A 26,701-nucleotide genomic window follows, 5' to 3' on the forward strand; every position below is an offset into this window, starting at 1 on the left:
AAATGGGTTGCTTATTTTCCTTCATTTAAAAACAAATATATTCTTCGTTTTATTCTATTCATAGGATTTAATCATAGAAAATATGCCATGTAGATGCTATTTAGAGGGTTAACGATTAATTTCATGACGCCTGTCATCTTCAAATACTGTCTTTGATATGGACAAAAGTGTTGGGACACACCTCTTATTTATTAATTCATCTTTTGGACAACTAGATGCCTTTTGTGGGAACATTTTGGGGAGAAGAAATTGTAGAGTCTCTACTTTTCACTTCTGGAAGGCGACCCAATACTTTTGTCCACAGCTACATCTATTGTCAAAGGGTTTTTAACGGAGAGTTTGGAAGCTCGTGACATGCTAACTTCTGAAAGTTGCTCACTACGGTGTCAGCAGCATGTCCCTTTACCTCACAAAATGAATGTCTTAAACTTTACATATTTATTTAAATGTACGGTGCTGTATGTGGGGGGGGGGGGGGGGGGGGGGGGGGGAGTGCATGCCCTGATATTGGAAATTATTTATTGTCTGTAAATATCTTTTGTTTTACTACGTCGCTCCTCCTCATCAGTTTTGTTTGCCGTCCAAGCTGTTGCTGCTGTTTCTATTCCAAAGTGTAAAGAGCTCAATTAGCATTTATTTCCTTTCATTCTTTGAATTTCATCAAGCCCCGCTCCCTTCTTTTGCCAAGCTGTGAATGTTTTGTACGACTAAATGGTTTATATATATATATATATATCTATATATATGAGCAGAAGAAAAAGACAAATACACACGCAATGTTTTCTTTTGGGTTGTTTGTATAACAAAAAAAAAGAGAAATAAATTACCTGTGATGATTTAAAGACAAAAGAAGAGTCCAGTTTGGTGCACACAGTCGATTCAGCTTTTGTTTGTTTGCTACGCTAAAACTTTAAGTCGCGCGAGACCTTTTGATGATTCTTCAGTTTTACTCTGTATAAATCCACTTTTGGGGGATCACTTAAGTAAATCCATTGTCCGTCCGTGTCAGATGTGACCTCACCTGGGTTGAGGTCAAAGGTGCGGCCATCTTTGTACTGCGGGTCTGAATCCTTCCTTCGTCCACATGGGAAAAAAATGTTTTGCCTGCAAACACACGAACAATTAAGACCCAAAATTCTCCAGATGATTATGCTGTGCCACCCACCTCATTTGCGTTGTATCTTGCTCTTCATGGTCTTGATGTCCTTTTGGCTGAGGATCAGTATGCCGTCCTTGAAGCGGCCCATCTGACCCGTGGGCGCCGAGGACGAGCCAGACGCCGGCGTCTTCTTGTGGTCCCTGCTGGGGACAGACTCTCGCATCAAGATCATCTTCGAGCATTACGTGGTAAATTCACATACCTTGGATTCTTCTTCTTTTTCTTCGAGTCCTACAAAACAAAAGAAGCCATCGATCATAAAGCAAGAATTTAAGTGATTTTTTTTTGGGCTTCTGAACATCCTCCAGGTCTTACCGACTTCACTGCCTCCTTTTGTGCCGTCTTCTTGTCCTTGATTTGCTGCTGCAGCACTTTATAGTTCAAATAGTTCTTCTTGGGAGGCTATCAGGGAGTCACCGGTGAGTCAACAAGCAAGTCACGTGGCAACCACGAGCAAATTCAAGTAACGTTGAGGTTCTTCTTACTCGTGCGCCCAACATGATGGCTCTCTCCTTCTCATAGACTCGCTGCTGCTCCTTTTTGTAGCCTGTGATGCCGAAACGATGCACCTCCAGTCGAGCCTAATGCACACACAGCGACCAGATAAATAAACATCAGCGATCGGATCGAACCAAAACACGAAATCACTTACCTTCTCAAAACTGACACCCTGTTGTGGAGCACTCTGTATCATCTCTGAAACCTTCTGTAGCTGAGGATAAAAAAATAAAAATTAGGAAAACAGAGAGGCCATTTGAAGTGATCTTATGAGACAGAAGTAAAGGAACTTTACAATCGTTTCATCTCCAGCAGGCATCTGTTGGGTCTTTTGTCTCTTGGCAGGGTCCTGAAAGGTCACCACCTCCACGTCACTCACCGAATTTACAGCTGGACCTGAAATATAATAAAATGCATTGTATCAAATGTGTGTGCATCTTTGGATCTGGAATATTGCAGTTTTGTACCTTGATTGTTGACAGGCACCTCAGAGGGTTTCTGTCCTCCACCTTGGTCTTCATCAAAAGTCTCAACTTTAGCAACGTCTTCAGAACTAGCTTCTTCCTGGCATCTTTTTCTCTTTTTCTTCGTTTTCACGGATCCTGAATCCCAAAAAAAGAACATAATTAACTATATTTGCACCCCATTTTGAGAATCATTATTAGAATAACTATAAAATAAAGTTAAAAGAACGATGGAGTAACGAGGTTGCTCGCAAGCTAGCTACCTAGCTATACTTACCAATGTCGTATAACTTATCCAAAATTTGTTCCAATAAAGCACAGTCATCGTCAACAGACTCAGTAGTGTCGGGCTTCATTTTAACATTTATAAATTAATATCTAAAACACAGACGCGAGTAGTCGACTCGTCGTTGAGCACCACAATAGCAACACGCGTGGTTACGACGCGGTGCGGTTTGGTCTACCTCGGCTACCGTAGGTGCGTGTCAAAATGCCGGAAGTGGCAGCTAACGCCCATGTGAACTTTCTCCTCTGGCAGCTGATAGTGCGTTTATATTTTATCAATTGAAGACCCGGAAAAAACAATAAAAACCTTACTGGATGCTGGCGTGAGTAAGAATGGCATCCAAAGAGGTTTACTCGGTATGTAAACGTCTTCGTTTAGCGTGAAGGCTAAGCTAACCCGACTTGATCTGTGTGGCATGTGACATTTGAGTTGTTTCTCCATTTAGCAGACCATAATAGGAGGATTATCTCCACCAGTCCTAATCTTACAATAACACAGTTTAAATGACGCACACATCCAAAAGTACACTGTACATTGTGTTAATGTTGCAACATTTTGTATCTCTTCCTTTTTATTACTATTTTATTACTGTGTACTTCAATTATTTTTAAGTTGCATGCTTGATTAAAATTTCTACATTATTATTAAGATATTGAATGTTTCTCATTATTTCTTTTACAAAAACAAAAGTTTTTCCTACACAAAATGTTGAAATAATACTTCCATTGGATGCTTTTTTTTATTCAGCGTAGAGATCCGATGTTAAAAAAGCGAGATGACTTTGAAGACGTCCTGGAGGAACGCCGGAACTCCAGCGACCTCAGATATGCCGTCAAGTGCTTCACGCCCGTCCTCTACAAAGGCTTAACGCCGTGCACGCCGGACACGCTCAAAATCACCACGCTGCACTCGGATCACGTCCAATATGTCATCCGTCAGGTAAATACGGCCTCTTTAAAATCGATTAAACCAATCCTGAATTCGTTGTTTTCTCCAAGGTTGCCAACGAGACGGGCAAAGCGCCGGACGATGTCCAGGGGGAGGCGTTAGCCATCTTGGACGAGATGGCTCACCGCCTGCAGCTCAGCACGGTTCGCTTCTTCGCCTTCACCCTCAGCAAGGTGTTCAAGACCTTGTTTCGAAGTGTCAGCGTTAACGAGGAAGGCATCCAGAGAGTGAGCGACGATTCATCGGCCGATTAATTGGTTATTGGTATTAACAAGCTACTTGCTTTTAGCTCCAGCAGGCCATCCAGGAGCACCCGGTGGTTCTCCTCCCGAGCCACCGCAGCTACATGGACTTCCTGCTCATGTCCTACATCCTGTACACCTACGACCTCTCGCTGCCTGTCATCGCCGCCGGCATGGGTAAGATGTAACAAATTAAACGAGACCCCGTAGAGAAAACAACTTACACCCGCAGACTTCATGGGGATGAAATTCGTGGGCGAGATGTTGCGGATGTCCGGCGCCTTCTTCATCCGACGCTCGTTCGGCGCCGACAAATTGTATTGGGCCGTCTTTTCCGAGTACGTCAAGACCATTGTCAAGGTCAGGAACAAAGTGACTCTTATCGTGACTATCATAGTGAATTCTTAAAAGACCCCAAAAGACTAATTGTATCTACTGTCTTTTTCAGAATGGGTACGCCCCTGTTGAGTTTTTCCTCGAGGGCACGCGAAGCCGAACAGCAAAATCGTTAACGCCAAAGTTGGGTAAGAAGAAAAAAATAAATTCATATTTACCAAAGATTTTCAAACGTGCGGTGTGTGCTCTGGTGAAGGCCTTTTGAACATCGTGATGGAGCCTTTCCTCAAGGGCGAGGTGTACGACATCTGCTTGGTACCGGTCAGCATCAGCTACGAGAGGATCCTGGAGGAGGCGCTTTACGCCCGGGAGCTTCTCGGGGTTCCCAAGCCCAAAGAGTCCACGTCGGTGAGTCGAACTTTTATGTCTGAGAAAAAATAAAGTGAAAAGAGGACTCACCTTTTGACGTCATTGAAGAGGTAGCCAGTTGTTTGCAGGACAACAGTGACACCTAGTGGCAATGTAGAGACATTGTTGATATAATTTGATTATAGGAAAACAAATATTTGTGACTGTTTCACCTTCTCTTTGATGCCAGGGTCTCTTTAAGGCCAGAAAGATTCTGCGTGAGGACTATGGCAGCATCCATGTTTACTTTGGCCAACCCGTGTCAGTCCGGAGTTTAGCACAAGGCCATGTGGACCGCCGTCAATATATTCTGACGCCCAGGTAACAAGTTGAGAAATATGGATAGCTGCCTCAAGATGTCGTGTAGTACTGTGCATACTTCCTTTTTTTTTTTTAGACACATCCCGGCGAGGCCCAGCGAGGACATTGTACGCTTTGTGAACAGCGCCGCCTACAGCCTGGTGAGGGCGCAAGAGGAGAACTCTGTGCTGAAGCCGTGGGTCCTCCTGGCCACTCTGCTGCTGCAGAAGGAGGAGGCGCCGTTGAAGCTGGACGAGCTGACCGAAGGAGTCGTGTGGTTGCGTGATCTTTCCCGGCAGTACGGAGCTTTCCTCCATTGGCCCGGTACAGTGAGATGCTTTGTTGTCATGGCGACAATGACACCATTTATAGGCACAAAGTGTTCCTTTCTCTTCTGACTTTCTTTGAATTCACTTCTTCAGACCACATACGTCCATCGGAGGTGGTGTCGTCCAGCCTCGCCCTGCACGGAGGGCTGGTGAGGGTCTTTGAGGGGCGGGTCCACCTGGAACAAGGTTCGTTTGTGCCGAGTGTGCACTTAAGTATTGGGACATGACTTTTATCCACGTCACTTATTTTTTTTTGGGATGTAGGTGCAGGCAACGCAGCCGCCTCCCCGGAGGAGAAGCTCCTGAGCCGGGCAGTGCTGGTGCTCTCTTGCGCCTCCTACAGGAACCAGGCACTCCACGTCTTCCTGAGACCGGCATTGCTCGCCTTGGCCGTCGGCGCTGCTTCTTCCACTCGAAAACGTGAGTTTTTACATTGTGCATATTTTACTCAGCAGCCACATTGTTTTATCTTTTCTGTTCTATGGTTACCATCACTTTTTTTTTCCCTGTAGAGGAAATTTTTGAGCGCTTCAAATTCCTGAGGGACGTCTTCTCGAATGAATTCATCTTATGTGCCGGAGCCACCGTGGAGGTGAAGAAACCCATGTTTTTTTATTTTATCTTACTTGGATGAATAATTATAATTTTTTTGGCTGTCGTAGGACTTTGATGAGGCATGTTACCTGCTGGAGAAGACGGGAGCACTGCAGGTCTCCCAGCACGACGTGGAGGTGACAAAACGAGGGCAGAGGACCCTGGACTTCCTCACGGGCGTGCTAGAGCCCTTCCTTCAAGGATACCTGGTGAAGATACCTCCAAGGAGGGAATTTGTGTTCAATTAAAAATGGATTGATATTAGAAGTGTATTTTGAATCATGTGCGCAGGTGATTTGCGGTTTCCTTTTGGAGACGGCCGCCGAGGCGCTGACGCAAAAGTCGTTTGGCCAGGCCGTGCGGCAGTTTATCATCAAACATCTGCTGGCAGGTGGGTCGTGTTTGTTTGGCATACATGAACCTTTCACGTGACGCTATTGTGTGACGCAGGGAGGCTGAGGCACTCGGAGGTGTTGTCGTCCGACCTGCACAAGAACGCCCTGGCCGCTCTGCTCAGACTGGGCGCCGTGAGAAGGTAAGTACAACATGGAAAAATACAATGAGTTGATATTTCTTAAAATAAAAAAAAATGTTTCACCAGAGTGCAGCAGGACAGTCTGAGTGTGGACAAAATGAAACTCAGCTCCATATTAAACACTTTGGGTAAGAAGAATTTAGCATTTTAAACAAGTGTAAAAAGAAGTTAACCCCTGACCTCTTGCACAGGAGGGAAGCTCCCGCCGCCCAACGTCGCCGCTGCTCGCCTTTAACGCTGTGAATCTTCACCAAAGGACGCTTTGGACTCAAGCGTGACAGCCAAACCACTTGAATTCAAGAAATGTGTCTTTTTTTTTTTTGATAGACTAACATCTTCCCTCGGGGTCAATAATTAGTTTGCCCCAAAGAGGTTGCGCTGAGAAGGAAGTTGAAATGTATCTATTCAACCATGACTCATGTTAGTGCACTTCTTTATTGTCAACTGATATGTGAATTTACCTCAATATCAAAAACTTCTGCTCATCTCTTTGTGGTAATATCGTTTTTTTTTTTTTTATTGGGCTTTTTGTACTTTTCACTAATGTGTGTCTGCGTGTGTTGTGTTCAGAGGATCTAATAATTAAAGGTTTTACACAATTAGTCATGGTGAGCTGTGTGTTTATAATAAAATCTTAAAAATAGGCTTATGTTCAAAATCTGAGATTCAATACAACATATAAATGACCACTAGGGGTCAGGCTTGCCTCACAAAATCTTTGAGCTACTTCTCCCAGTAACATCTTGGGATATTGGAAGCGGTTTAAGTTAGTTTCTGCTCCAAAACTTAAAAAGAAACAATCCGACTTTTAAAACACATTTTTGCTCTTGACTCTTTCCGCGCACTCACTCATGGCTGACAACGAGGCGCTCTAAATGGACCACGCCGGCCTGTTCGAAACCAAACTGAATTGACTTCACAGGGTTCAAGTCGGGCCACGGGGAACGCTGACGACACCGAGAAACCGACGTTCCCCAGACACGCGTCAGCTTTCCTCCATCTCGCTGTCTTTCTGTCCGTCTCGCCTTTTTTTTCTCTCGGAATTAATCATGCGACGTAGTCGGGGAAACAAGGTGACATTTCCCCATAATGAGAGCAACGGGCGTAAGGGCGTGAACGTCGGCCGGGCCCTCCTCGCACGCGGATTGACATTTTCCATTACCCAGTCAAAATGTACATGCGTGTTTGTGGGCGCGCTCACCGTTTTTTTTTTTTTTTGTCTTGGCCGCCAAATCATCCATCTTGTTATAGCCATATCCCCGCGTCCCCGCGAGTGTGTGAGTATGTGTGTGTGTCGGAAGGTGAAAAGGAATGATTTATGGACGAGAGTGGTGCTGGAGAGCTCCACGTACAGCAAGGCCTGTAAATCCTGATAAAAAAAATACTGGATAGAAGCAATTTAATGCCATCAATCTTCACACCTGGAGGCTGTGATATATTGGCAGGTTGTGTGTGTGTGTGTGTGTGTGTGTGTGTGAGTGTGTGAGGCAATCTAAACCCAGCTGCACTAGTAGTTTAAATTTAATGTTCAGGAAAGCCAACAAAAGTTAAAAGCACACTAGCATCATAATGGGAAATGTCTCACAGATGCCGAATGTCGCCACCAGGGGCAATTTCCACTCATGAAATTAACGATAAATCGAGCTAAAAGGGTTAGATGGAAAAAAAAAATGTCATTTGGAAAAATAAACGTGAAAAGTATTTTAAAAATTTTTCTTCTATTCAAAGTATTTTTGTCTAGATAACTTTTTTTTCCTGTTTTTGCATTCTCGGCATGATCAGTAAGTAATTATAACTTGTGTTAATCATTTCATTTACACTCCAACAGAAAAACACACAGTAGTGTTGATTTGTTTTCCTTATTTTAGAATTCAACTTCCTCCACATCTCATTTCCTGACCGGCACACACAACCCTGCGCCGCCGACAATTTCCGTTGTCAATTTCCGACACGCGGGCACACACACACGCGGGCACGTCTTGTGTTATGAAAGGAAGCGAAGGAGCGCCAGTGTGAAAACGCAAGCCGCGGTGTCCTCTTGAAGATGAGAGCGTCAGATTTCCCGTGGAGGATTTAACACAGGCCGGCGTCGCTGCCTGGGTAGATGGGAAATTGCTGGCCACCTCTAAAAGATTCCGATAAGACCAGATTTGTTCTAAGGAGGTAGCGGCGGGGCAAGGTTATTGCGGGAAAAGACTTAAACTCATGTGCTCCAGCTATTTGTGGATTGTTGGGAGTTGTGAAAGTCTTCTTTGTGTACTCGCATTATACTGACCCCTGGTGGCCCCGCCTGGATGTTTTTTTTCTATAGAAAAAAGTACCATCTTTTCAATTACACACATTCTTATATTTACACCTAAAAAAACATTCCAATTTGTTATTCTATGTTATTATTTATTGTATTGCAGGTATGCTCATTTAGAAGATACATGAGAAGCAACAGGGCAATTTAATCACTTTTTAAATGAAAATGAATTGAAGTGAGTACAATTTGGATTGGAAAAATGGTTTTTTCGGTGTGTGTGTGTGTGTGTGTTCTTAACGTTTGGGCCATTAGTTTGCATTATGTGAGTTATGACAGGCGAGGGAGGAAGGACGCGGTTCTATTGGATCGTAATTGTGCAGCAGCTGCGGAAAACTATATCCATGCTGCTTTTCTCTCGATTTTCCTAGTCATCCTTGAAAAAGTTCAAGGAAAACCCCTGATAATGCGCAACAAATAACTTTTGTGCATAATAGAGAAAATCCGGCATAGCTTCCCCCCCCCCCCGTTTGATTTGCATGCACTCTAGAGAGCCACAAACAACGACCTCCACCGGTAGCGTTCAAAACGACAAGATAAATACGAATTAAGCACATAAAAGGTGTTGATAGCCAGCTGCTTGTTTCCTTCTTGTTTTATATACTTAAGAGTATTAAAGTTAAAAGAAAGGACATTTCACTTCCTGGTGCTTCATAAATGGACCAGCCGTCGCCATGATGTCACCGCAAGATGACATCATCAAGTTAATAAAAAAGGAACATGGCCGAAATGAAAAAGGAAAGGTCCTACTACACGCTTTCATTACTACCGTGTCATCGTTTAACGCTAAAAATTCACACGTAGAACTGAATGTGTAATAGTGACTAATGAATAATAGGTGGGTATAAATTTCAGTGTTGCTTTAAAGCAGATAAATGCGTTCACTTTATAGAGTGGCTTTAATATTAACGGATGGCCGAATAAACATTGCTTTCATGCTAACGTCGGGATGCTGGCGCCAAACGACGTAGCAAGCGCCGCTTTAATGCGCCGGTCGCTTTGCGTCCCGTCAGCGCGTTTGGGATTGAGCCCAAGTGACGGCCGCCGTCCTCTCCCGCTTTCATCTCTCGCCGTCGTCACGCCTCCATTAGGCTCCCGTCATGAATAAATCATCTCCATCTTTATGATTATTCACTTTGGCACCGGGCGACACTCATTGATTGGCCGCCAGCCTAAGAATCACACTCCTCCCAACCCCCCCGAGGAAAATGGGGTAAATCGGTGAGAGAAGTGGAACGCCAGAGTATTCAAATCCGTCGCCGCGGAAAGCCGTGACCAAATGAACTAATCTGTGCGAGTCGAAAATTGTAGTGGCAGTTTGGTGGGAGGAGATGATCACTAAGATTACAAACTAACTTCAATTCAAAATCACAAAAAAATTTAGAGGTCACGACCTCCTGTAGCTAATGTTAGCTTGCTAGCAAAAAGACAAGTCCAATATTCCATTTCTATTCTATTCATTTTTCCGAATTTTGGTGGTAGGACTTGTTTGAGTGAAGAAGCTTCAGTGAGGACACAACCAAGTGTCCTATATATGCTATCTTTTCCTCCAACTATGTTTCTCATTAAAGCCTGTCTCCTCGTATTTGTCATAGTGGATGCGCACACACACAGACACACACATACACGGAATGGATGGATGGAGAGTCTCCAATTTTGGACCAAAATAGGACACCATCATTGGATCTCAAGAATTGTGCGAGAGAGAGAGAGGGTGGGGGGCGAGGGTTGGCGGTTCAAGTTGGAAAAATGATTTGGGGGAAGGACTTGTTTGCATTTCTAGTTTGGATTCTCGAGGTGGTGCTTCAGGTTCTAGTTCAGTCCTCCTTCAGGTTGAGGAGGTCTTATATTGTCATATATATTTTTTTCTTACATTGCAGTACAACCTTGACTTGAAAAGACAAGTCACAAACAGACTAAGAATATCAAAACAACACAATAAGCATAAAAATGCTACTATGGGAAGACATCGCATCTGATTATCATATAAATTTATTTTATGGCTCAACGTGTCGGCCATAATATGTCGATTCTACTCAAGTTGAGTCCTTGCTGGGAAGAGAAGCGATCAAGGTGGAATCATTTTAATATTCATGCGCACGCCTTAATGGAGGGGGGGGGGGGGGGGGGGGGGGATAGGGATGCATTTTCAATTTAATAGGTACAACTGATTTTTGGCTTGCGTTTCATGAAAATATTTTCTGCCTTTTTCATAAACACCTTCCTCATTCGCTTATGTTCAGTTAGTGTACCTAATTAAGTGACAATTTTAGAAATGAGTATTTTTTTTTACAGCTGTACCTAATAAAGCGTCCCGAGAAAGCAAAACGTGACACTTCCGTAGCATACATCGATTTTATTTGCTTCATACAGACACGAACCGCCGCCGTAAATCCACAAGAGCAACATTGTCCATCGCGTCGATCGCGCCAGAGTTCATACTTTGCTCTTTTTGGATTACGGGGAAAAGAAAGCTTGCGTTCATGCGGTCCGTTTTGCCGGCCGGCGCGAGCGTACCTCCTGCCTTGGCCTAGCGTCCACGAGGTTCACAGCCTCTCGATGTCACGGTACTTCTTGCGGAGCATGGACACCTGGTCCCGGAAGAGTAACGGGTCCAGCCTCATCTGCGAGTGCAGCAGAGGCATGAAGCCCAGCCAGCGACTGAAGGTGTTCACGCACGTCTGACGCTCGGCAAAGTGGTCTGGGTCGGCCCACCGGGACGACTTGGAGCCCTTCGGGGTGGACCCAAATAAGACGGCGTTAAGTCCTTGGTTCTAGTTTTAGCTCAGTTTCGGTTCTGCCTGCTCATTAAAGCCATCGATTAAATTCCGCCGAGTCGTCACATATCAATCATCGAGTGGTTTTGGCAATTATTAAAACCGTATTGCGCTTCTGTAGGAAAAGGACATATTGATCGAAGCGGGTGATAATCCTGATGACATCATCATGACATCGTCACCATTCCTCCTATCCGCAGGGCATACGTTGTAAAACGTTGTCGTAATTCCCCCGATAGTGATATCGAAAGATATTTTATTTTTAGGAGAGCATGAGCGTCGGATTTCCAGGCAGCGCTCATCAAACACGAAGACAGGAAACACTTTCATTATTTCCTTTTTTTTACGCTTCTCATTTCATCAGCCCTTGGGCTTGTAACAATATTAAAATAATTTGCGCCGTGATCGACAGACATGACCAAAGTGTTTTGGCTGATCTCAAAATGGCCGCCTGAACGCAAAATCACACTTTTTTCTTCTTACCTGGCTCATCATGGTCTCCTTGTACTGCTTCTTCTGCGTGACCTTGACGGGCGCTTGCTTGGTGACGGCCGAAACCAGGAAGTTCATCAGGATGTCCTCGCAGTTGGCCATTTGATCCACCATAGTTAGCAAGCTGCTGGGCACGTAGCTGCTGAACAGGTAGTGGTAGTACCTGAAGGGGGCGCCGACGTTACAAGTTAGCATCGCTGTGGAGGATAAAGATGTTTTTTTTCCAGAACTGCGAACCTGTGGTAGAAGGCAGCCCCGGTGAGCACCATGGAGTAGTCGTTGGTCCATTTGGACGTGTAGCCCCAACAGGAGCGCGATCCGTCCCAGTAGTGGCTCCGAGCGGGGTAACCCACGATACGCTCGGGAAAACTTTGCCACACGATGAAGGCGAAATCCACCTGGAACATTAAGTCAGTTTTACATGATTGCTCAAAGCAAGCACACCTGGCCTCTTAATTGGAACGCAGTGCAAACGAATGCTAACACCTCGTTTTAGACGCTAGTGTGAAAAGCGAGGGAAAAAAAAGGAGCGAGCTAAACTTGAATCATTTCCTGCCATCTGCGCGCTGAGCAGACAAAAGGTTGCGGCTGCCGCGGCGGTGATCGAGACACGTGCGCGTGCTGTGTAATAATTAAAAAGGTGCTGCACTTTTAATCACGTCGCCATCAGAGATGAAAACATTTCCAATAATGCCACTTGGCATGTGTGACTTGAGCACGGAGACACCCCCCCCCCCCTCCTCGTCTGTCTGTCTCCATTAGCGACAGGCGTGACGTGGTGGAAATGCCGAAGCGCGACATTCGGAAAAGTGTGTGAGTGTGTGTGAGATAGACTCTCATAAGTGCAGCGAGGTGTGCCAAAAGAAATGATCCAATTTCACCTAATTGGTCGGAAAATGACCATTTACGCACGGTTAATACATTAAATAAATACATCCATGTTCATCTATCTATGCCAGCGACCTTTAGCGACAAGCAGAACAATTAAGTTATCTTCCACTAGATGGCAGAAGGTACAATTGACCTGTTATAAAGAAAGTGTGAAAAACTCCACCTTAAAATGATTGTAAATATCCACAGATGCCACCAGATGGCGGCAAAGCACTTTTTTATTAGCCAGCTGACTAAATGAAACTCCTAACATCATTTCAACATAGTTCCTTGGTATGATTTTTATATTCAATGCATAAAAAGGCAACAAATTTTCTTTCTTTGATGTAAAATCTTTGCCTTGACTGGGAAACATGTTTGGACACACCGAGGTGAGCTAACAGATGCTAGCGAGGCCAACCCGGATCCCGAGATTGTATACGGCCGGTGTATTGACTGTAAATCTCGCGCGGCTTTAAAGGCGTCACATAAAAAAGGAGTTACGTCACAGTTTACAGACTGTAATATGTGCAAGCTGAAGGCGAGCACATATTATAGAGCAGGCTCATTTATGCTCCCGGGACGCATGAAAATACGTCAGCGCATTAGCGCTTGCGTTCAATGATTCTGTCGAGACACACGTAGACGAGCCAAAATATCAAAGTGTTATTATTCAAACGGGCTTGATTACGAAGTGGCCTGTGATTCGATTCCGCTCGGCGTATTTCATCTCTTGGCCCAAATCCCCGCACGCAGCCAAAAAAGGCCAATTAGGGTGAAGGCTTATCGAGCGCAACCGAGATTCCGTCCGTGTCCTCCCTCCTCCTCCTCCATAAAACAATCCGGCGTAAAAGTTTCGCCGGTCGGGATTGTTTGGCCGCGCCGCCACGTGTAATTGTCACGCCGTGGGAAAGGTGAGCATTGACTCGCTCGGATCAATAAAAACTTTCTTCTAGTTGAAAGATATGTTCACGCTCCATTATGGATGGCGTGCTTTGTGACCCAGCGAGCGACTCCTCGTGACTTTCCAGGTGACAACGATTTAGAAGATTTAAATTTGAAGCCCGGAGGCACCTCCCGCCCCTGGCTCAGCGGTCAGCGCTTGCTTGTTTATCGCTAATGAATGGCGTTCATGCCTGAGCGTGAACTGACTGCCTCATTTCGCCCGCGATCGATAACTTCTGCGCCGCCACCGGCTCGCTACAATGAGCAACTTGCATTTTCAACAATACTCAATGAGGAAGCTTAGTTTTTATTTGGTTATTTTTATCTTTTTTTTATCTTATAATCATAACAAAACAATGATTAAAATATTGTTTTCATGTATGACGCGTTGCGCAACAGTGTAATATCAATGCCAGGCCAGTAGATGGCGATGTCTCATTGTAAAGAAACGCACATGCTACAAAATCCCGTTTTTCACATCAACTCAAACGAGATATTATAAATATTTCCGACTCACCTCATTGGTGGAGAGAACCGAGTCTTCGTCCAGACTGAGGATGGCGTCGGTGACGATAACGTCGTGCGGGTAAAAACGACTACTCATCGTCTGTAAAATAGAAAATACTTTTTGAGATTTTTCTGGATTTTTTTTTTCATTTTCAAAAAGCCTTTGGGTCAAGTAAACAAGCACAGCAAATTGTGTTGATTCCGCTGCGGCATGTCCATCGATCAAACAGTCGACTTAATCGTTTTTTTTGGGTTGTGTTTTTCTTTACTCAAGCCGTCGTCCATTTTGACCTAGCAAAGCGCGGAGGGCCAGGATCCATTAGCTGCTGATGATCTTATTGACTTATAATTAAAGTGTGAATTATTTAAGTACTCGCATAGACCCGCGGCGTTCGTCAGGAAAAACATCCACGCCGGGATTAGAAGTTGATGTGAAGACTAACAAAATAAACATTTTGATAATCATGTAATCATCGTTTTTCACATTGTGCTAAGCTAAACAAAATCTTGAATTTCCACGGATTTGAGTTATAGTCACTTCGTGTGCGCGGAAGCATGGCGGTGAAATGTGATGACTCGCAATTAAACGGGAAAATCGAATAAATTAGTCATCAGCGCAAGGTCAGAGCTTGACCGAAACGTCTTTGGTGTAATAAAGGTCCCCCATTCACTTGGATGATCATGTAAGCGACTAACATTAGATCATGTTTAATGTTAGCCCCGTGGCGCTCGCATTTGAAATCAATTGGCTGAAGGCAGCAGAATTTCCGTCCCTCGCTTCATCCTTCCTTGCTCCCCCCCGCAGGCCGGTGTCGATGCCTCCCCGCCTCTGGTCCGAGATTAGATCCCGCCGAGATCTGGAGCGGTTCAATGGTCTCCAACCTTATCTTTGCCCCGCTCGCATCGTGGCCATTAACTGGCTCGCGATAGGCGGCGACCGCTGCGACTCTGAGGGATTTTTTTTTTTCCCTTAATGCCACCCCGAGTTGTCGCTGTGAAATTCAAGCGAGACGCCAAACGCCTCATTATGAGGCTGTCGACCATATCTATATCCATATTTAAATTCGTCGATGGGAGCCTCTTCACGTTAATCCCCGTAAACCAGAAAGACAAGCGACGATTTCACTTTTTTTGCCATTTGTAACTTTTTCACCTTTTGTGCTCCCCCCCCCCCCCCCCCCCCCCACGCACATCATTTCCTGGCACGGCTAAGGAGGCAGGATGGATGTCTGAGAGAAGCCGTATGTAAAAGTCAAGCTCGCGGATGCGGACGCGCCGAGTTGAGCTGTGATTGATGACGCTGAAATATGTCCGCCGGAGTGGCCCCGCACCGCCGCGGCTGATAATATTGATGTGTCGGGGGCTAAAGCGCTTGCTCGGCATGTTCAACCCGACTCGGTATGATTTAGAGCTGGTACCGTGCGGACGAGGGTCATGTTGTGCTTACTCAGGCCGGACGGTAAAGGGACGAGACGCTCGATATGGAATTTGCGACGGGATCCCGCTTTAGGAAAAATCCTCAAAAAGTGGCGTCACCTTGCTCTGTCCTTGGATGACGGCGAGAGGCACGCTGGTGGAGGGCCACTTGTCCCTGGGAGGTAAAGGGTTGTCGCTGTTCCATAGAACAACAATCTAGAAGAAAAAATACAATTTGGTATGAATTCCAGTTTCCCGCTACTTTTATTTTTATTTTTTTCCCACCCACCTGTGCACAGAATTTGGACTTGGCCACAGCGATGATGAGCTTGACTACAGGAGACGGGTGGGACTGCAGCGGACTCACTATATGGATCACGCCGGTGAACTGTGGTGGGGGGCTTTTACCTACACAAATAAAAATTAATTTTAAAATAATTTTTTTTATTATTATATTACAGGATTCTCCCATCTGTCTTTCCGACACACACACACACATGCGGTTAAATCATCCGCCGAAGTGGTCAGGTATTGATGCCCTCCGTTAGCGCCGCAAATTTGCTTCAATCGCCCAAAAGTGTCACGTTTGGCGCGGAACCAAAACGTTACCGAGCGGAGCCCAACTTGAAATGAGCGCGCTTGATGAATGAGCCGCGACGTCGGTTAAATGGACTCGAGGAGTTGATTTTTTTTTTCCTGCGTACATTAGGGAAGTGTGTGTCACCGGTCTTTGGCGTGAATTTAAATGAAGGGGGCGCCAGAGAGCCGGCGCATAAGCGACTCGTGGGCACATGGCGTGCCAGGTGTTGGCTCGCCTGTTTGGGAATACTTGCATGCTCACGGATAAGTGGAGCTGGAGTGCTCTTTAGTGCTGCTCTATCCATCTCTCTGACACTGACCGGATCTCAGGTGGGCTTCGATATATTTATGGAAGCGCCTGCTCTGCCCTTTGCTTTGCTCCGAGACACGAAATAGGTTGGGGAAATAGCACAATTAGGAACGGTCAGTAAAATAAAAAGTACAATTCGATCTTTTGTGACAATATAAACACAGAGGCCCCAAATTGCTTATTTAACATGAAACTTAGAAAAAAAAAAGCCACAGATTGCAGATTTCCTCCTCACCCAGCAAAGAGTAATAAAAGGGGAAGCGTGCGGGGTCGGTGGAGTACTGGGGGAGTGCATAGAGACCACCGGGCAGGGAGTTCCACATCAGACGGTTGCGGGACACGACAGAGTCCACGCGGTCTCGGATTATCTGGAGATACACAAAATAAATATCGTCACATCAAAATATATTGCCCAAAAAAAAAGCTGCTGTAGGAGCTCAAGACAGACGGGAGATAATTGAAGCTCTTCAACTGACGGGGGGGGGGCAACGCTCCCAACATGAGGAATCCATTAGCCGTTTAGTCCATCGGCCATGTTGTAGGGTCGGCCGCGTTGGCGGTGAGATGTCAGCCAACTCTTTAGGGGACTCGACGCTTTTCCACGTTTTTTTTTTTGTGGCAAAAGTCTGCCATCGCTCGGCTTGCTTTCGGAATCATTTGAAAGACATCGATAGTCATTTGTATATATTGTTCGGTGTGAACTTGAGGCGACGCGAGAAAATAAAGTGAATCAATTCCGAGGTATTGCGTCCTCAAGTTGATTCTTACGCTCCGTTAGGTCCTCCAGGCTTAAACGAACCAACGAGAAAAACAACAACAAGTGCAGTTGCTCTACTTTTTGCCTGTGGAGGTTGTTAAGGTTCCTTGTCTGGAGGACGCCCGTCCACCCACTCGAAATCCTTGACTCCGGCTTCTCTCTCTTTTTTTTTCACCATCTCTCGCTCTCTTGATGGACTCCGAGAGGCCCGCCGGCAAACGCAACTCTGCCTCACAAGGACCTTGTGTTCACTTTTACACGAGCAACACTTAAAGTTGGACAGGGACATAAGATATGCAAAATAATCTGTCAGTTAAATTATTATGTAAATTAATATTTAAAAAAAAAATAATGCAATAAGCACGGCTACATTTTTTTCAATGAAAGTCGGAGAAAATGTTGAACTCGAACTCAACTTTTAAAAAAAGTTTCGACTCTACATTTCGTGACATTATATAAGCACGAAAGATTTGTTGTGAAAGTTTATCAGAGAGGTGAAGCAGAGCCGGCGGTCACAGAAAAAAATAAATAAATCGAATACAAGTTTCCTGACCAAGAATGTTTGGTACCTCCAGAGTGGTGAGGACGATCTTGGCTACAGACGAGAAGTAGGCGTCCCACAGGAACTGACTCTGCTGGCGGAGAACCAGGATCCTGTCACGGCCTACGGAGCGAGTCATGGACGGAACCTGCAGGATGGACCAAGATGTCAGAACTGCGAGACCCATGAGATAACCGCGGCCCTCTTGTGGCGAAACAGCAACGTTTAATTGTTGGCAATATTTGACTTCCCGACTCGAATGGTGTTGATAGTGTGTGTGTGTGTGCAGATACATACTAAGCAGTCAGGTAATGATGTAATTGAATATAATGAGATTCAAATTTCTCAGCGGGCTACCGAGGTGTGAACATTTTTTTCCAGTGCATAATATTAGCACAATGCAAATGTGTTCCCGCGTCTCATCGAGCCTCTGGGTGGGAGGGGGCGGTCGCAAGGGGTCTTGGAGATCAAAGCGGTGTGCGCCATGGGTCCCGTCTGATATGATTCCAAAACAAATCAAGTTGGCGGTCAATCGCAGGGCAACTTTGCAACCAGGCATTGGTCGCGAGTTGTGTTTCTTGCATTCCTCACGTCTCGGCTATCGGCAGTAACCCTCCACCCAACAACCTTCCCCGCCTTTCTCCTGACAAACAACCAGATGGCGGTACTGAAAACCTCGACGTTGACAGATGTTCCAAAGCCGGCGTCTCGCAGCTTTATTGCGGAGTCGCCTAGCACCTTCGCCGCGTCCTTTTCGCCGCCCGCAAATAGCCGGCGGATTACGATAAAAGGCGTGTTTAATTGGCGGCAGCTGGCGGCGCAAACTGCTGCAAGATGCGGCGCAAGATGGCGGTGACATCACACTCGAGACGATATTCGGCGTTGGCTTGTGAGCATCTTTCGAAACATTCGAAGGATGCTTGAAGACACGTTCATACAAAACACAGGTGTGTTTTTTCATCCCCTCTAGCGATCCCAAAAATGTAAATATCAACACAGTCTGGGCGCGGTGCTAATTAAAGGTGACAGAAGGTAATCCAATCGCAGAATAATCCATTTTAATGTGTGACAACACTTCTTGGCTGCGAGTGAAACCACAAGCTGATGCCGGAGTGAAAAATAGAAAATTCCCCAAACGTTCGCGTTTGCCATCTTGGTGTTTGTAAAAGTAGTCAACATAATTTTTAGTTAATGCGGTTTTCCATTTGGAGCATTTTGGTCTTTGGCCCAAGGGGATCCGGACCCGCCGGGGGTGCTGACATTTCACCGCAGCACGCTTGGAATGTCAGACGGAATGTTTCCAGCACCCACGGGTGTCGGGTTGAGAAGGCAAGGTAGATAATTGTCGACCTTGCAGAGCCGCAAAAGTGTCACTGGATGAGGACGTTGAGGTTTCGGGTTTTTTGTTGTCATTAGCTTTCAGAGCAGTGTTTTTTTTTGGACTACAATTGTGCTGTAATATAGAAAGTTTTAAATAAATGACCAAAGATGAAGACATTTTTCGCGAAATATATTTTTTGTTCGTTTAGTAAAGATAAAATCAAATTTTGTTTGAATTATTTAATAATCGTCTTCCAACTTTGAGGTGCTTTTTATCCGTGTGAAGGCTATTTGTTAGCGCTCCTATGATATTTTACATTTCTTGTTAGCATTATGCTAAGCCAATTTAAATCAGACGGCGACTGATTAATTTTCTCACCTGCAGCAGGAGCCTCTCGTCGCCGAGCACGGCCGCCTTCCTCCAGTCGATGACCTCGGAGAAGGGGAGCTCCCAGCCGTTGCTCAGAATGACAGGGATGCATGCCGCCTACCAGAAGACAAGACCAACATTTTTTTTTCCCCCCCTCTATCAAATGAGGAGATAATGACAGAATTAAGAGCCTACCTGCAGCGCCTCCAAGAAGCGAAAGGAGCCGAGGCGTCGACCCCGCGGTACCAGGCAGAAGGTGGAGTTGTGGAGGAGCTCCTGGTAGTCGAACCTTCACAAGCAAACACAAGAAACATGTAAAAATGATGACATCATGTAAAAAATCAAAGCACAAAAGCTTCTGAGATATGTTTTTTTCTTGTGGATTAATTTCCAGAACATCAACTATCCCAAAAATCAATTCAGCTTATTGAAAAATATATCAATCATTTACTCGCCTGCTTCTCAAAGTGACTTTTCAACAACACTTTGTGTGACTTTACATTGGCTATAAACGTGTGTGTGTGTGTGTGTGGATGATTCTAGGGCTGGCCTGGGGAGATTTCAGATTGCCACCTAATCTGTCTGGGGATCAACTGTCCCCACAACCTCACCAGCAGACACCTGCACGGCTCGCGTGTTTGTGTGTGCGCGTGCGTGTTCACGCCAAAGAAGAAAAGCTCAAAAAATAAGATGTCAGGCATCCGGCTTGTCAACTCAAGGTCGCTTTGAGGGGACGTGCCGACACACCGAGACGTCCATTAGCTCCCGTGGGTCAATTAAAGAATCCGGAACTTCCAGGGATTCCCAAAAAAATGTCATGTTTGTTTTCCTTGGACTTGTTTGTATTTCTTCCCCCAAAACGCAGCCGGCTTGCTTTCATCTGAATGTTTAATTAAAGCGCTCGACTGCAGCCAGACGTCCAGTAATGATCTCGCTAATGGCGGCGTGCTGTGTAAACTATAAATGGCATGGCGAGTAATTACTGCAAACAGGAAGTGGGAACACGCACACCAGCAAGTCGAAGCTTTGTCCTACATGCACGGGCTTGTCCCTTCCAAGTGTAATTGTTTTTTGTGTGTTGTCTCCGTTGCGTTACTTGAGACAAACACACACAATCACACACAAGAGGACTGGAAACAAACAAGCAGCGTTCATTAAAAAGCTCAGAGGACTGAAAAGTTTGCTCGTTTCGGCAGTTTAAAGGACGAGTCACGCAAATGGACCCATCAAAGGAGAACAGGCGGCACAAAAAAACAAAAACAAGCTGGCGTAATTTGTCACTTTTTTTCATTTCTCGGCGGATATTAATGAGGAAATTAGATCGGCGTTCTACTTTGTGTTGTTACAATCGCTCGAGAGTAAAGGTGCATTTTGTGATAGGGCAAGAAAGAAGAAGTGGCAGTGTGAAAATGGAGGTTGTGTTATTTGCTGGGTCATACGTCGTCCAAAATTTTGTGTTGTCTAAAAAAAATGGCGTCATTATAGACGATGACTTTGTGTCCATGCCCTTACCCTTGATAAATAAATAAGAATGTTTTCCCAATAGACAGCCCGGTGGAAAACATCTAAAAGCTTTCTGCTGTTAACCAATCAGCTGTGAACTTTCAAGGTGGGCATCTTAGAGAAAATCCCTTCAAAGTGAGGAACTAAAAAGCAACAGTTTCTTTTTTTTTTTTTCTTCCTCCCTGTCGCCTCTTCAACACACTTTTGGCAGGCGTCGTGTTGACATTTCCAAATCACGGTGAGATTTCCACGCCGTCGCGCAGAAGCCCGACAGAGAAACAACAGGCGGGTGGGAGGGGGAAAAAAATAAAACACGTCAGAAAAAATGAAAAATGGAGCGAGACGCATATTGTGGTGACGAGCGTAATTCATTATTGATGAACAGGAAACAGAGACGGCGAAGGCCGGAGGCGTGGGATCGACGGCGTCACTCTCGTTTGGCCGCAGAGTGATGAATATCAGCCCGCTGTGCGTGTTCGTCCAAAGTGTGTGTGTGTGTGTGTGTTTGTGTGTGTCGCCGGCGGACGCGTCGCTTCCACGAGTGAGGAATGAAAGGCGAGAGACATCATCAGTCGTGCTATTGATTTTGCCGCCCCCGTGCCTAATTGAAGCTGTTGCACCAACATAATTGAACTCGGACCTCTCCGTCACTCCCCTCTCGTTAGCGCCAAAACATGTCGAGGCAAAAACAAAAAACACATTTTTCCCCGGGGCCCAAGGAGGGGCTGTCCAGAATCTCCTTTGACATTTTTCCATTTAAAACTTGAACTTGTTTTATTTTTGTTTTGTACCATTTTAGATTCTTAAGTTAAATCTTTGAGCACTATCATTAGCATTAGCAGCAATCCAGTTGCTAGCTAACAGTTGCTAGCTAGCTTACTTTAAAAACAGATTTTTGCTACGACAAACTGCATCTGTAGGCTGCTCTCAAGTGTTTAAGGACAACACAAAGTGAAATATTACATCAACTAGCCTGCGGCGTTATCCAACTATAAGCGCTCGGCCGATACAGTACATTTTGTGTGTCACAAGCTTTGATATGCCCGCCATCCACCAGGGAATATTCGTGGAATATTCCTCCGCCATTCCGCAGGCCAGGTGGTGGGCGGCCTCTTCACAAGCTTCCCGCAGCTCCGGCGGAGACAAGCCCCCGTCGGGACGAGAGAATCGCAGTCGCCGCGTCAAAATCAATATGCTCGTCAGCTCGCTTCGCATCTGCGAGAGGATATTTCTCACCGGACGTGAAGAACCATTTGTTTCGGGCGTTCTATTGTTGGTTTTCTAACCTGGGCCTGTTTCAAATGGAGTGATGTAATGTCAACAATAGACACTTGTCACGGAAAACCGGTACGCCCGCGGCGGTCGTGTAGTCGTGACGAATAAGCTAAAAAAATAGCAATTGAGTAACGGTCAAAATGATAATGTGATCAGGCATTAAACAAGGAATAAATAAAATAATTTATATTGAGTATATATATTTTAGATAAGGGCAAGGGCTGACTTTGTGCGAATGTTACTTGAGTCCAAAGTGCGAGCAAACAGTGTTGATTAGAGAGTCACAAGTCTTACGCTCGTGGATTCTTCATCTTTCAGGTTCTGCGGCCATGATGAGGTGGAGCGCCACGATGTGTGTGTGTGTGTGTGTTTGGAGGCAGTGTATTAAAAGCCTGAGTCGGCAGCCGGTGTGCCCCATCTCCCCCCCCCCTCTCCAATCTAAACCCCCCACCCTCACCCCCTTCCCCTCACCATAGTGAATCCATTCCTCACACCTCCGGCCTCATTTAAGCCCTCCTATTTCCAAGAAATGATTGTCTGCCTTACACTTAGAGATGTGTGTGTGTGTGTAAGTGTGTGTGATCTTTTTTTGTTTTGTTCCCCTTTTGTTGTTGCTGTTATTCGAAGTCAACAGAAGGATGAAAGCTGCCACGCTACCAAAACGAGACAAAAGTTGGCACGGTAACGTCCTTTGAGGACAAAAGTAGCCCCGTGTTATTAGCTTTGAATTGCATCACCTGCTGGTGGAACGATAAAAGTCGGACTAGACTGAAATTCTATCCCGACGGAAATTTGGCAGGTTAAATTTCTGGCCGATCAATTTGGAATATTTTTTTTTTTTGGTTGCCATGCTTGTTTTCGCAGTGTTTATTAGCATTAGGCTAACTATGCCATTTTTAAAACGTGAAAACGTATTTTTGTGACATTTAGGTGGTTAATTAACAAAATCCGAGCTCAGACTGGATATTTTTGACGGCCAACAACGTTATTAAGAATTCCGGCCTTCGACACACGTACTGCATAAATGTCCACCGTTAGCGGCGCAAATGTCGCATACTGATTTCCTCCGCCTTTGAGAGCCATGTTGGAACAGCGGCGCTAATCCGGGCGAGGGCGAGAGTCTGCGTTTACACTCGGCGAGGTCTTAAGGAGGGATCCGATCTGAGCTTTCAAGTGAGTATTAGGCCAAAGCCGGCGAGGTCTCCAAGGGTCCTTTGCTCGGAAATAGCTCGAGAGCGAAGGTTGCGTTATTTGTACGATGAATTTCCGATTTGTTTATACTCTGTCGTTCTCGTATGATTTCCGAGGCGATTCCGGTGGATTCCGGGAACTGAGAAGATCAGTGGAATTCGGTATGAGCCACCTGAGCGCGACGTCATTATAGGCGGCGAGAAATCGGCGGACGCGACGGTCCTCTTTGTAGGGATCGTGGCGAGATCACTCAAAGACCCAGGATGTCTCGCTCTGGCGCAAATCAAACGAGTTTGGAGCGAGGCGAGAAGAGAAGAGAAGTCATCAAAGCCTGAGTGGATTTGCGTAGAGCCCTTTAGAACTTTCAAGTTGAGGACAGACTTTGGTGCCTTGGTTGAGACACTTTTGAAGAATTATTAATTGAAACTATAAAATAGATGGTCATCTCAAAGACGTCTTTTTGTTATTTGCCCACGTTCTCTCCATTGAGTTCCTCCTTTAGCGAATTGAGAAACGGAAGTTGATAAGATCGCCGATCGAGCTCGACGATGACTTTGCATTGCCAAACTGCGATTCGATAAGAATCGAGCACGTCTATAAAAAGAGGCGTCAAGAGCCGATCGGTAGGCACAACAGAGAAGTTCGACATCTGACACTGCACGGAAACTTTGGTCATTTGGTAGGAAGGTGAGCAAAAACATAAATATTTTTAAAAAAATGGTCTCCCCATAAATTGAAATCTATTTTTTTTTGCGGGTGTAGGATGAAGTGGACATCGGTGTTCCTGGTCTTGGTCCTCGTGGTGCTCATGGTGCAACCCGGGGAGTGCATTTTTGGACTCCTTTTACACGGCTTGACTCACGGTACTTTTTTTTGTTGATTTTGGCATATTTCGGGGTTAAATGCGACTGTCCTAATAATGTTTGTTGTTTTATTTAGCTGGAAATTTGATCCACGGGTAAGATTCGGCATTTCTTTTATTGTTGTCCGCATTTGGTTGTGATAATGGTGGTTGCTTGTCCAGGTTGATCCACGGGAAAGGCTTTGAAGATGTAGAGGTGGTAAACAAGCGCTCCGTGGAATTTGGGCCCGACTAACTCGCTTTCCACTGAGGCCGTTTGCTTGCATTGAGCTTCTGTTGCTTTCTTTTTAGCTCTATCAAAAATGGCCAAAATACAATAAAGTGATGTATTGCTTCAATCTGTGTGAAATAAACCTGCGATGTAACTTCATTGTGTCCCTTGCTCTCATTTTAATTTTGTCTTGAGATGAAAAGAATCTTCTCAAGTGTCGTGTGAACAAATCTATATAAATAAAGAAAAAAAATCATGGCGGTTATGTAGCCACTAAAAGGCTTACATACATGAGCATTACAATTTCCCATATTATTTTTCATTTCAACAGTAAATTCAATAAGTTATTTTGATAGTAATTTATATTTATATATTTATATTTAGAGTGACTGATTTTAAATTACCCGCAGAACTGTTTTTATTTTCCAAAACTGCTCTTTAACAATGTTAAAATATGTACAAAATATTTAGAACAAAAGTCATTTGTTTAAAATAAATGTATGAACACTTATACTTTGCAAGTTTGAAAAGTAAAAAAATAATGAGGATGCACTTTTGACGAATATACTGTTGTTCATCTCATTAAACATACTGTATTTAATATTAATTTAACATATTTAATAAATAATTAAAAAAAATTTTTAAATTTAACTGACTGATGACTTGAATCTTTTGTTTGTCCATGGACCAATAGTATATATATTTTTGGTTATATAATATATATATATATATATATATATATATATATATATATAATATGTAATATTTCTTGTCACCGTGGGACATTTCGATCTCTTTGTGTCTTGACATGTGAAGAAATTGACAATAAAGCAGACTTTGATCCCACGAAGTTATCGATTCTGACTTCCCGTCCTCTACCCGATGATTTCCCAAGCATCAACGTGTTGCTGTGAGATAAACGCGGTGACCCGACCACAAGCAGAACTTAAAAAGATGGTGCCAGATCTTAACTGGGACGTCTGCCCTCGAGCGAGAATGGTCAGAGGCGGAACGTTAAAAATCACCCTATTTAAATGAAAGCGACGCACGGAAGCAGCCAAACCTCATCGCCGAACGACTCCAACGCTTTGTCTGAAGGTGAGGAGAATATTCATTCACTTATCGTACTTACCTTCATGATGAAATGATAGCATTTGACGAGGGGTGTGTAGACTTTTTATAACCACCGTCTAGGCGTTTTGCAAGCTGCTGACGACGTTATTTTTTTATTACTAATGGCTTGTGTTGTCTTCTTGTGTAGTTGTGCATTTTTATCCTGACGATGAAGTTTGTCACGCTCTTCCTGGTGTTGTCGCTGGTGGTGCTCATGGCTGAGCCCGGCGATTGCTTCTTTAGAAGTCTCTGGAAAGGCGTCAAGGCGGGGTTCAGAGCAGGACGCGACGTATATAGAGGTAAATGCCTCGATTATGATTTATGATTGACGACATGATTTGATATATTGAATTTTCTTTGTTTTGTTTAGCACACCGAGAACAAAAGAGGATTGACAGGTAAGCAAATGACTTGTTTCCAAAATAGATGATTTCCAAAAATCATGATTACGTTTCCAAAAAAACATTCAGTTTGATAATAACTCACCCTCTTTCTCCAACCAGGGAGAACCAACTGCGCAACCGGTACCCGCCACAGCAGCAATACGTGCCGGTCATCGTTGAGGAGTGAACCCGACATGCAAGTTGAGGATTCGGCGCGGGCTTAAAAACGAACCTTCGTAAAGCTTCATGGCAAATAATTCAAAGTTTAGCTCAACGCTTGACGCCGTTTGAAAAAGCTTCAACCTTAGAGTAAACGCCTTAACGCTTATCACCGCCCTGCTGAATAAAGCACATTTAAAAAGCCATTCTTGTGAGAGGATAAAGAATATATGCTTTGCTACATGAGCTGATGAAAACACCCTAAATAAAGAGTTAAAAAAAAAAAAATCTCCTTTTACCAGCAATGGAGGCGGCAGCCACCCGCTCGCACTGACACTCCAAACACAAAAAAACCAACACGCAGTGAGCCGGGAGGAAGTAACATTTGCTTTTGTGCGCCGCGTTGGAAACAAATCGATTGGAAATGAGAGAGGAGTGAGGTTGGGGGGGGGGGGGGGGGGGGGCGTTTGGAGTGGGCTTAGTTTAATGTGAGGGTCACCCGTGTCATCGGCGGTGGTTGTTTACCGAGAAGCGCTCGTTGGACACACGCGCGAGCAAACGCTGCTCGGCCAGACTGAGTAGTAAATAATAGACGAGGCAACGCACACACACAAACGGCATCAAGGTTAAAGACGGGTGTAAGCGGAGATCTCTCTATCGACGGTAAAGCTGCCGCCGGTGAAACACACACAGAGCGGCCGGCGGGTGTCAACGTTCCC

General features: G+C 44.9%; 5 protein-coding genes across 9 annotated transcripts in view; 3 read left to right on the top strand and 2 right to left on the bottom strand.

Annotated features, from left to right (window-relative positions):
* Window positions 1-777: 777 nt before the first annotated feature.
* On the bottom strand, window positions 778-2,620 carry c20h1orf131 (chromosome 20 C1orf131 homolog). 2 transcript variants are annotated; one of them, XM_049757530.2, is made up of 9 exons: window positions 2,399-2,620; window positions 2,125-2,259; window positions 1,953-2,053; window positions 1,812-1,871; window positions 1,645-1,740; window positions 1,475-1,561; window positions 1,362-1,390; window positions 1,166-1,299; window positions 778-1,104 (listed from the first exon to the last, which is right to left on the bottom strand). In XM_049757530.2, exons 1-8 carry the CDS (start codon window positions 2,475-2,477, stop codon window positions 1,167-1,169), a joined length of 720 nt encoding a protein of 239 aa, XP_049613487.1. In that variant the 5' UTR covers window positions 2,478-2,620; the 3' UTR covers window positions 778-1,104; window position 1,166. The 2 variants fall into 2 exon arrangements, with proteins under 2 accessions (XP_049613487.1, XP_049613486.1); XM_049757529.2 differs by having other exon boundaries at window positions 1,166-1,302.
* Window positions 2,614-6,701, top strand: gnpat (glyceronephosphate O-acyltransferase). Its single transcript, XM_049757528.1, has 17 exons — window positions 2,614-2,763; window positions 3,155-3,346; window positions 3,406-3,582; window positions 3,645-3,774; window positions 3,830-3,957; window positions 4,046-4,121; window positions 4,190-4,341; window positions 4,532-4,662; window positions 4,739-4,965; window positions 5,064-5,156; window positions 5,235-5,390; window positions 5,483-5,562; window positions 5,633-5,773; window positions 5,856-5,955; window positions 6,015-6,099; window positions 6,166-6,227; window positions 6,291-6,701. The coding sequence occupies exons 1-17, from the start codon at window positions 2,740-2,742 to the stop codon at window positions 6,332-6,334; spliced, it is 1,998 nt and encodes a 665-aa protein (XP_049613485.1). The 5' UTR covers window positions 2,614-2,739; the 3' UTR covers window positions 6,335-6,701.
* A 4,041-nt stretch (window positions 6,702-10,742) lies between these two features.
* LOC125990392 (exostosin-1) overlaps window positions 10,743-26,701 on the bottom strand; it is a 33,843-nt gene continuing 17,884 nt past the window's right edge. For 3 of the 4 annotated variants that reach the window (XM_049757521.1, XM_049757522.1, XM_068649348.1), the window contains 10 exons: window positions 19,481-19,574; window positions 19,295-19,402; window positions 17,624-17,743; window positions 16,533-16,665; window positions 15,698-15,816; window positions 15,529-15,624; window positions 14,003-14,092; window positions 11,908-12,068; window positions 11,662-11,833; window positions 10,743-11,133 (listed from right to left, as the gene is read on the bottom strand). In XM_049757521.1, the coding sequence (XP_049613478.1) occupies window positions 10,948-11,133; window positions 11,662-11,833; window positions 11,908-12,068; window positions 14,003-14,092; window positions 15,529-15,624; window positions 15,698-15,816; window positions 16,533-16,665; window positions 17,624-17,743; window positions 19,295-19,402; window positions 19,481-19,574 (1,279 nt within the window). In that variant the 3' untranslated portion in view covers window positions 10,743-10,947. The remainder of the gene's footprint in view (window positions 11,134-11,661; window positions 11,834-11,907; window positions 12,069-14,002; window positions 14,093-15,528; window positions 15,625-15,697; window positions 15,817-16,532; window positions 16,666-17,623; window positions 17,744-19,294; window positions 19,403-19,480; window positions 19,575-26,701) is intronic. The other variant, XM_049757523.1, reaches the window with a different exon arrangement.
* Window positions 23,776-24,486, top strand: LOC137839796 (pleurocidin-like peptide WF3). Its single transcript, XM_068649351.1, has 4 exons — window positions 23,776-23,941; window positions 24,017-24,117; window positions 24,194-24,212; window positions 24,279-24,486. The coding sequence occupies exons 2-4, from the start codon at window positions 24,018-24,020 to the stop codon at window positions 24,349-24,351; spliced, it is 192 nt and encodes a 63-aa protein (XP_068505452.1). The 5' UTR covers window positions 23,776-23,941; window position 24,017; the 3' UTR covers window positions 24,352-24,486.
* LOC125990397 (pleurocidin-like peptide WF3) lies at window positions 25,293-26,188 on the top strand. The gene is made up of 4 exons (XM_049757531.1): window positions 25,293-25,425; window positions 25,589-25,739; window positions 25,811-25,838; window positions 25,944-26,188. Exons 2-4 carry the CDS (start codon window positions 25,610-25,612, stop codon window positions 26,008-26,010), a joined length of 225 nt encoding a protein of 74 aa, XP_049613488.1. The 5' UTR covers window positions 25,293-25,425; window positions 25,589-25,609; the 3' UTR covers window positions 26,011-26,188.

The sequence above is a fragment of the Syngnathus scovelli genome, chromosome 20 (assembly GCF_024217435.2).
Source record: "Syngnathus scovelli strain Florida chromosome 20, RoL_Ssco_1.2, whole genome shotgun sequence".
Classification (NCBI taxonomy): Eukaryota; Metazoa; Chordata; class Actinopteri; order Syngnathiformes; family Syngnathidae; genus Syngnathus; species Syngnathus scovelli.